Below are 10,923 nucleotides of genomic sequence, written 5' to 3' on the forward strand. Positions count from 1 at the left end.
GAAATTCAAGTGGAGGCATTGTGGAAAACCATTATCCATCAGATGCAGAAAATATCAAAAAGTGATTTAACGGCCGATGCCATTTCGAAGATATTTGTTCAAACGTTGAGAATAGCTTCCCGCCCCTAACTGTAACTCGGCGCTTGAAATATATAACAAATAACATGTATTTATTTACACAGAATAAACATATCTTAACTGAAAAAGTGCACTGAACCCCGTAGTGTTTTGTATATTGATTTGCACAGTTCCGCGTGCACTTGTTGCTGTCCACCAATCAGCACTCCAGTTTAGCGAAACTGACCAATGAACACGGCGTTCTCTTAGTGTGCACTTCGTCGTTCGTCAGTCTTCAACCAATCGCATAGTTGAATAAACATGAGTCGAACTATGACACAAAGCTGCACTTTGACGTCATAATAGATCACACTTCCGAGTAATTTTGCATAGATATGTCTCGCGAGCTCTTTGCTAAATGAATTCTTTTTGAATACCTCATTGCGAAATTCATCCCGTCGGCTTTTTGAATTTATCATCTGTAAACAGAGCAAAGTGTTGGCGTTATGATAGGCGAATACTTTCCTCAATTCGTTGATACAATATAGATCCAAATTACACGAAATATCTCGATTATTTCCTTTTAAATTCGGGTTTTTGCTCAGATACGTTATTTAAGTGACGATGAATACAATCCAGAAATTTAAAAAAAAAACTGTAGACGTGTTATCAATTTTTTCTAAGAATGTTGTCGACGAATGGTTTCGGCCCCAGTTCGATCCGATTTAAATGGTACCTTTATAAAACTGGAATTGGTATTCTGGTAATCTGGTTAGCGGTGGTTGACTGTACGGCGTGGGTGGTCCAACTACTCCGCTTGATCTGTAAATGATAAGTATATACACGGTATAAATAAATGGTACATTCTACTTAGTTCATTTTCGATTAAAAATTTGCGCTCATAAAATGTCTAATATCTTGTGTGTCAAGGGTTCAATTAGTAATATCTCTGCTGAACACACGTGAAGTGTAGACAAACATGTAGAATGGTGATAATTTCACGAGATTGAAAGTCTGCTGGAAAGGGTCCTGATTGATACAAGCGTAGGACCAAGGCAGTGTGATGAGTTTAGCCTATCTAATGACCAAGGTCTTCAAAAGAGAAATTGACGCTTGTAATTGACGATTGTGTGATTGAATTGAATTAGAAATTATTCCTTAAGATGAAAAAAAAGATTAATTTTTATGAGATTGTTCTGATATTGTTATTTTTCTGGAATGGTAGAACTTTTCAATGAGGGGCAGCGTGCGACGAGTAACGCCGTTAAGACGGACTACGGATGAAGTACTGGGTGATTGGTTTCTAGATCCTCGCGATTGGGTTATTGGTTTCTGGATTCTCGTGATCAAGTCGTACTTACATATTCACTTTATCGTCACGCCATGTCTTCGCAGTTCTAAAGTCGAACAACGCTTGAGGTGGTGCTTCCATGGCTCCACTTCCCGACCAACTTCGATGCACAGCGTCATTCGTTGTAGGCTGAAGCCCTCTGAAAATATGAATAATACTCCTTGCACTCTCAGAACAAAAGGTTTTTTGCGGAACCTCAGAGTTCTAGATCGGGTTCTGCGAGGTTCTAGCCGGCTAACAATGATAGCATGGCATATTATTTTGAATCTCTTGGTATATATGTATCTTTCTGTATTTTCTTATACCTTTGAGGTGCGTATAGGTTATGCACCGAAAGTGACCTAGCTGATCGCGGGGTATCGATGACCGACGGCACGTACATCGATCTGGAATCCGCGTCCGTGGCGAATATCGGCGACACGGCCGCGACGGGAATCGGCGGGCGGTAGAAAGCGTTGTTGTCGTTGGTCAGCGCCCTGCAAAATAAGTAAAACGATGTTGAGGTTGTTTTTAAGTTACCACCTCGTACCCATTCCTGAAACTAGATAGTGGTCGCCTAGGCTCCACGTGTGTGCAGCACTTCCCCAAGGACATAACTAATCGAAAATGAATTACATCCTCGGGATTTCGGATATTTTATCAACACCCTTTAAAAAAGTAATCGACCACCCTTCACGTCTATCGAGGACTTCATCTGAGACATTTCAATTGGAAATTAACTAAACACATCGGACATTAAGCTTAGATATTTCAGCACAATTAAGAAAAGTGACCATTCACACTTCACGTGTGTTTAGGACTTCACCAGAGATATTTCCAATTGAAAGCTTAACAAAACAATGAGTCCCAGATATTTCATCCAAGTGTTCTGGTCATATGATACGACACAATCGTGGGACGGTGAAGTCAACGATGAAGTGTTCGGCAGATTAACACGTTTCACCAGTTTAAACTCACCCTCGTTGATCAACCACGTTAGATTCCAGGCCGTCTAGGAAATCTAGGTCGTTCGGAATGTGCTGCTTTTGAATGAGGTGCACATCGGAGCCGGCTTGCTCCGCGCGCCGACGTCGGCACACCAGAATCGCGGCAACCAACAATCCCAGGAGCAATAATACGCCCGCCGATATTCCTAATCCCAACGCTAGCGGCATCATCGAACTAGCTACAACCGAGAGTGAAAGATAGGATTGGATAAAGATCATTAACCCTTTTTTCGAGAAAATTAAGTTGAATACGATGATGGCTCCTTAAATGTAGCCGCAACTTTTGTAATTGTCCGCATTACTGACGATGGCACAGTACATAGTATGTGTATCCAAAACGTTATTACTTTTCTAATTGAATCTAATTGAATCCACTAATAGTGAAGGTAGACAGAGTATCATTATACTAACCAGCCCCGAGAGGCGGAGTTGTGCCAATGGCAATTCTTGTTGTTGTCCGATCTGATAACTGTGTAGTTAGGTGTGGTGCTTCGCTAACTGTTGTGGTCTCCGAGGCAATGGAACTGAATGTGGAACCCTTTTCGCTCGATGAGATAGGAGTTACTGGTTTTGCAGTCGATGCTGACACTGTTGGTCCAGACGCAGTTGGTCCTGACGCAGTTGATACGGATTGTGTCAATCCAGATGCGGATGATCCTTGTGCAGTTGAACCAGATGCTGTTGGCTTAGGCGACGTTGATCCAGATGGAGTCAAACCAGATGCGGATGATCTAGACATTGTTGATACAGAAGCTGTTGATCCAGCAACACTTGACCCTGACGTAGTGGATCCAAATGGAGTCAAACCAGATGCGGATGACCCAGATACTGTTGATACCGACGCTGTTGATCCTGATGCAGTTGAGCCGGATGGGGTTAAACCAGATGCGGAGGTTGATTCAGACACTGTCGATAAAGAAACAGTTGATCCTGACGCATGTGACACAGACACTGTTGGTACAGAAGCTGTTGATCCTGATGCAGTCGATCCAGACACTGTTGATACAGAAGCTGTTGATCCAGATACAGTTGGAAAAGACGCTGTTGTTCCTGATGCTGTGGAACCAGAAACTGTTGATAAAGAAGCCGTTGACCCCGATGCCGTTGACCCAAACACTGTTGATACAGACGATGTTGATCTATATGGAGTCGGTCCAGATGCAGTTGACCCAGACGGTGTCAAATCCGAAGCGGATGACACAGAAACTGTCGATACAGAAGTGGTTGATTCTGATGCAGTTGATCCAGATGCAGATGACCCAGACACTGTTGGCTCAGACGCTGTTGATCCTGATGCAGTTGACCCAGATAAAGTCAAACCAGAAGCAGATGACCCAGACACTGTTGATACAGAAGATGTTGATTCTGACGCTGTTGATCTAGACATTGTTGATGCAGATGTAGACAATCCAGATGCAGTTGACCCAGACACTGTTGATCCTGATACTATTGTTCCAGATGCAGATGACCCAGACAATGTGGATTGAAAAGATGTTGTTCCGGACAATGTTGCGCCAGATGCTGTTGATCCGGATTGAGTCAAACCAGATGCAGACGATCCAGACACTGTGGGTACAGATGTTGATACAGACACTGTTGATCCTGATAATGTTGATCCAGATACAGATGACCCAGACACTGTCGATCTTGATACTGTTGATCCAGATACAGATGACCCAGACAATGTTGATAGAGAAGATGTTGACCCAGACACTGTTGCTCCAAATGACGTTGATCCAGATATTGTTGATCCGGTTTGAGTCAAACCAGATGCAGACGACCCAGACACTGTTGGTTCGGAAGATGTTGATCCGGATGCTGTTGATCCAGATACTGTTGATACAGAGGATGTTGATCCTGATACAGTTGATCCAGATTCAGACGACCCAGACACTGTTGATCTTGATACTGTTGATCCAGATGCAGATGACCCAGACACTGTTGATCCTGATACTGTTGATCCAAATGAAGATGACCCAGACACTGTTGATCCTGATACTGTTGATCCAGGTACAGATGACCCAGACAATGTTGATAGAGAAGATGTTGACCCAGACACTGTTGCTCCAAATGACGTTGATCCAGATATTGTTGATCCGGTTTGAGTCAAACCAGATGCAGACGACCCAGACACTGTGGGTTCGGAAGATGTTGATCCCGATGCTGTTGATCCAGACACTGTTGATACAGAGGATGTTGATCCTGATACAGTTGATCCAGATTCAGACGACCCAGACACTGTTGATCTTGATACTGTTGATCCAGATGCAGATGACCCAGACACTGTTGATCCTGATACTGTTGATCCAAATGAAGATGACCCAGACACTGTTGATCCTGATACTGTTGATCCAGATACAGATGACCCAGACAATGTTGATAGAGAAGATGTTGACCCAGACACTGTTGCTCCAAATGACGTTGATCCAGATATTGTTGATCCGGTTTGAGTCAAACCAGATGCAGACGACCCAGACACTGTGGGTTCGGAAGATGTTGATCCCGATGCTGTTGATACAGAAGATGTTGATCCTGATGCAGTCAATCCAGATGCCGATGACCCAGATGCTGTTGGTTTAGATGCAGTTGACCCAGATGGAGTCAAATCAGATGCAGCTGATCCCGATGCTGTTGATACAGAAGATGTTGATCCTGATGCAGTAGATCCAGATGCCGATGACCCAGGCACTGTTGGTTTAGATGCGGTTGACCCAGATGGAGTTAAAACAGATGTAGATGACCCAGACACTGTTGGTGCAGAATATGTTGATCCAGATGCTGTTGATCCAGTCACTGTTGATCCAGATGACGTTGATAAAGATGGAGTCAACTGCGATGCTGATGACCCAGATGCACTTGTTCCAGACACTGTTGACCCAGATGGAGTCGACCTAGAAACAGATGATCCAGAAACTGTTAATAAAGATGTTGATCCTGACACTGTCGATCCAAATGACGTTGATCCAGCCGCTTTTGATGCAGAAGCCGTTGATCCTGATGCAGTCAACCCGGATGCAGATGACCTAGATACTGTTGGTTCAGATGCAGTTGACCCAGATGGTGTTAATCTTGGTGTAGTTGATCCCGAAACTGTCGACACAGAAGCTGTCGATCGAGAAACTGTTGATCCAGATGATGTCAATTCAGATGTGGATGACCCAGACACTCCTGACACAGAAGCTGTTGATCCCGATGCAGTTGATCCAGACACTATTGGTCTAGTAGCTGTTGATCCCGATGGAGTCAAACCAGAAGCTGATGATCCAGGTACTGTTGATACAGAAGCTGATGATTTAAAAATAGTTGATCCAGATGGAGTTAAACCAGATGTGAATGATCGAGACACGGTCGGTAAAGTGGCTGTCGTTCCAGATTCAGTGGATCCTGATGATGTAAAATCTGATGCAGATGACCCAGATACTGTTGATGAAGAAGCTGTTGATCCCGATGCTGGTGATCCAGACACTGTTGATACAGAAGGTGTTGATCTAGATGGAGTCGTTCCAGATGCAGTTGACCCAGATATCTTAGATACCGAAACTGCTGATCCTGATACTGTTGATCCAGATGCAGTTGACCCAGGAGAAGTCAAATCTGATGCGGATGACACAGACACTGTTGACACCTTTGATACAGAAGCTGTTGATTGTGATACGGTTGGTCCAGATGCAGATGACCCAGCCACAGTGGGTTTAGATGCAGAAGATCCAGATGCAGTTGACCCAGATGGAGTTAAACCAGATGCAGATGTTGGTCCCGATGCAGTCGATCCAGACACTGTTGATTCAGGTACTGTTAATTCAGACACTGTCGATACAGAAGCCGTCGATCCAGATACAGTTGACCCAGATGATATCATATCAGAAGCAGTTTCAGTTGATTTAGACACTGCCGATACAGAATCTGTTGAAACGGAAGCAGTTGCAGACGACGTTGATCCAGGTGGAGTCGATCCAGATGCGGTTGAGCCAGACGCTGCTGATCCAGATGCAGTAGAAACAGACGCATTTGATCCTGGAGTTCTTAATCCGGACGCAGTTGATCCAGATGCAGTCGGGCCAGCAGATGCGGATACAAGCGGAGTCGATCCAGATGTGGATGACCCGGACACCATTGATACAGAAGTTGTTAATCCGGACGCAGTTGATCTTGATGTAGCATGGCTAACAGAAGCTGATGCAAGTAGAGTCGATCCAGTTGCGGAAGATCCTGATGGACTTGGTCCTAATGTAGTTGCTCCGGACATAGTCGATACAGAAGCTGTTGGTCCAGATTGAGTTGATCCAGTGGTGGATGACCCTAGTGGAGTTGATCCAGATGCGCTTGATCCGGACACTGTAGATATAGAAGCTGTTGGTCCAGGTTGAGTCGATCCAGATGCGGATGACCCCGGTGCAGTTGATCCAGTTGCACTTGATCCGGACACTTTTGTTACAGAGGCTGTTGATCCTGATTGAGTCGATCCAGAGGCGGATGATCCTGGTGCAATTGATCCAGTTGCACTTGATCCTGACAATGTTGATACAGAGGCTGTTGATCCAGATTGAGTCGATCCAGAGGCGGATGATCCTGGTGCAGTTGATCCAGTTGCACTTGATCCTGACAATGTTGATTCAGAGGCCGTTGATCCAGATTGAGTCGATCCAGATGCGGATGCCCCTGATGGAGTTGACCCAGATGCACTTGATCCTGACAATGTTGATATAGAGGCCGTTGATCCAGATTGAGTTGATCCAGATGCGGATGCCCCCGGTGCAGTTGATCCAGTTGCACTTGATCCGGACATTGTTGATACAGAGGCCGTTGATCCAGATTGAGTTGATCCAGATGCGGATGCCCCCGGTGCAGTTGATCCAGTTGCACTTGATCCAGACAATGTTGATACAGAGGCTGTTGATCCAGATTGAGTCGATCCAGAGGCGGATGATCCTGGTGCAGTTGATCCAGTTGCACTTGATCCTGACAATGTTGATTCAGAGGCCGTTGATCCAGATTGAGTTGATCCATATGCGGATGCCCCCGGTGCAGTTGATCCAGTTGCACTTGATCCGGACATTGTTGATACAGAGGCTGTTGATCCAGATTGAGTCGATCCAGATGCGGATGCCCCCGGTGCAGTTGATCCAGTTGCACTTGATCCGGACACTGTTGATACAGAGGCTGTTGATCCAGATTGAGTTGATCCAGATGCGGATGCCCCTGGTGCAGTTGATCCAGATGCACTTGATCCGAAGACTGTAGATAGAGACGCTGTTGATCCAGATTGAGTCGATCCAAACGCGGATGATCTTGGTGCAGTTGATCCAGTTGCACTTGATCCGGACACTGTTGTTACAGAGGCTGTTGATCCAGATTGAGTCGATCCAGAGGCGGATGATCCTGGTGCAGTTGATCCAGTTGCACTCGATCCGGACACTGTTGATACAGAGGCTGTTGATCCAGATTGAGTCGATCCAGATGCGGATGACCCCGGTGGAGTTGATCCAGTTGCTCTTGATCCGGACAATGTATATACAGAGGCTGTTGATCCTGATTGAGTCGATCCAGATGCGGATGACCCTGGTGCAGTTGATCCAGTTGCACTTGATCCGGACAATGTTGATACAGAGACTGTTGATCCTGATTGAGTCGATCCAGATGCGGATGACCCTGGTGCAGTTGATCCAGTTGCACTTGATCCGGACAATGTTGATACAGAGACTGTTGATCCAGATTGAGTCGATCCAGACGCGGATGATCCTGGTGCAGTTGACCCAGATGCACTTGATCCGGACACTGTATATACAGAGGCTGTTGATCCTGATTGAGTCGATCCAGATGCGGATGACCCTGGTGCAGTTGATCCAGTTGCACTTGATCCGGACAATGTTGATACAGAGGCTCTTGATCCTGATTGAGTCGATCCAGATGCGGATGATCCCGGTGCAGTTGATCCAGTTGCACTTGATCCGGACAATGCTGATACAGAGGTCGTTGATCCAGATTGAGTCGATCCAGAGGCGGATGATCCTGGTGCAGTTGATCCAGTTGCACTCGATCTGGACACTGTTGATACAGAGGCTGTTGATCCAGATTGAGTCGATCCAGATGCGGATGACCCCGGTGGAGTTGATCCAGTTGCTCTTGATCCGGACAATGTATATACAGAGGCTGTTGATCCTGATTGAGTCGATCCAGATGCGGATGACCCTGGTGCAGTTGATCCAGTTGCACTTGATCCGGACAATGTTGATACAGAGACTGTTGATCCTGATTGAGTCGATCCAGATGCGGATGACCCTGGTGCAGTTGATCCAGTTGCACTTGATCCGGACAATGTTGATACAGAGACTGTTGATCCAGATTGAGTCGATCCAGATGCGGATGCCCCTGGTGCAGTTGACCCAGATGCACTTGATCCGGACACTGTATATACAGAGGCTGTTGATCCTGATTGAGTCGATCCAGATGCGGATGACCCTGGTGCAGTTGATCCAGTTGCACTTGATCCGGACAATGTTGATACAGAGGCTGTTGATCCTGATTGAGTCGATCCAGATGCGGATGATCCCGGTGCAGTTGATCCAGTTGCACTTGATCCGGACAATGCTGATACAGAGGCCGTTGATCCAGATTGAGTTGATTCAGATGCGGATGCCCCTGGTGCAGTTGATCCAGTTGCACTTGATCCTGACAATGTTGATATAGAGGCTGTTGATCCAGATTGAGTCGATCCAGATACGGATGATCCTGGTGGAGTTGATCCAGTTGCACTTGATCCGGACACTTTTGATACAGAGGCTGTTGATCCAGATTGAGTCGATCCAGATGCTGGTGGAGTTGATGCACTTGATCCAGACATTGTTGATACAGAAGCTGTTGGTCCAGATGAAGTTGGTCCAGAAAGTGTTGGTCCAGATGAAGTTGGTCCAGAAACTGTTGGTCCAGATGAAGTTGGTCCAGAAACTGTTGGTCCAGATGAAGTTGGTCCAGAAACTGTTTGTCCAGATGAAGTTGGTCCAGAAACTGTTTGTCCAGATGAAGTTGGTCCAGAAACTGTTAGTCCAGATGAAGTTGGTCTAGAAACTGTTGGTCCAGATGCAGTAGCTACAGACGCAGTTGATCCAGATGCTGTTTTCCCAGGAGCTGTTGATCCCGATGCGGTCGTCACTGATGCCGTTGAACCAGATTTAGTTGACCCAGATGTAGCTGGTCCAGAAGCCGTCGATCGAGATGCAGTTAATTCGGATGCAGTTGATCCTGATGTTGTTGGCCCAGAAGCCGATGACCCAGATACAGTTGACACAGATGTGGTCGGTCCCGAAACTGTTGGTCCGGATGCTATCGTTGACCCAATTGACGTTGTCTTGAGAGTCGATACATTACTTGCTGTCGATCCAGATGATGCTGTCACTGGTTTAGACGTTGTCGCTGCGGAAGATGTTTCCGCGTGTGTTGTTCGTTTGGATACTGTTGTTGTTGGTGCAGGTGTTGTCGATTGGACGGTTGAGCTTGTTTCTGTAGTAGAGGGGCCTGGCACGGGTTTGAAGCCCGGAGGACTGATAAAGGGAGGAATCGGTAGCGACGGAAAGTTCGGCGCCGCCATTCTTCGTTTAAACGCTTCACTTCAACGAATCTGGAAAAAAATAGAAAAAAGAAATATTTCAATTTCAACTTCAACAATACCCTCGACCAAACTGAATTGTTGGTGTGGCCTGGATCGACCCCCTTTTGATATCAAACAATTTTTCATTGGAAGTGTGACTTTTGAAAGTACGTATGTTGATAGATTGTCTAATGTCAGATGTGCGTGGTTCATTTTCAAATTAAGCATTGTCTAACTGGTAAAGTTATGTACGCATGTGTGGCCGATCAGTTTTTGAAAGTGCGTTGATGAAATGTCTCATGCCCGGTGTTTAAAGTTCATTTTCAGTTAGAATGTCCCGGGTAAAGTCCTGAACACATTTGAAGTGTGAATGATCACGTTTTAGGCGTGCCGATAAAAATGTGAAATGTCTAATGTCGGGTGTTTGTAGTTACAATGTATTTTCAATGAGAAACGTTAAGTGTGGACGATTCAAATAGCGAACGCGGATTGAAAACGATAACGAGGAGACATGACGATACCTGTGAGGAATAATAGCCGAAATATTATAGTTTCGATAGACATTCAAATTTTTGTGTTGTTTGGTCTTCATTGTAGGATGCCTCTTGATCTTTTTTGTTTCTTCGCGAATCGGTGTGTTTCGTCAGCAGAAACGGGCGTCGTCTACGAATTACTATCAAAACCCGTGCGTAAAATGAGCAAAATAAGTCCCCTCGAACAAAAAGACTCGTTTAGTTGAACCCCTAATATTTACGTACGAAATCAGGGCGCTCTTAGCTACACAAAATTCACGGGCCCCGTACGCAACAAATCGCAATCGATTCCGATCGCCTTCTACGGAATTTATTCGAACGCGTCGAATCGGCGTTGTTTTCGAACTACGCGACAATGCCTAAAGGTAGATCGAATACCGAAGATATCGCGCTTCATAAAGAAACGATTGT

General features: G+C 45.6%; 1 protein-coding gene across 1 annotated transcript; it reads right to left on the minus strand.

Annotated features, from left to right (window-relative positions):
* Window positions 1–255: 255 nt before the first annotated feature.
* On the minus strand, window positions 256–6,640 carry LOC141914200 (uncharacterized). Its single transcript, XM_074805467.1, has 7 exons — window positions 6,133–6,640; window positions 2,806–5,022; window positions 2,366–2,573; window positions 1,714–1,884; window positions 1,419–1,547; window positions 794–879; window positions 256–536 (listed from the first exon to the last, which is right to left on the minus strand). Exons 1-7 carry the CDS (start codon window positions 6,638–6,640, stop codon window positions 508–510), a joined length of 3,348 nt encoding a protein of 1,115 aa, XP_074661568.1. The 3' UTR covers window positions 256–507.
* Window positions 6,641–10,923: the final 4,283 nt, after the last annotated feature.

The sequence above is a fragment of the Tubulanus polymorphus genome, chromosome 12 (assembly GCF_964204645.1).
Source record: "Tubulanus polymorphus chromosome 12, tnTubPoly1.2, whole genome shotgun sequence".
NCBI lineage: Eukaryota > Metazoa > Nemertea > Palaeonemertea > Tubulaniformes > Tubulanidae > Tubulanus > Tubulanus polymorphus.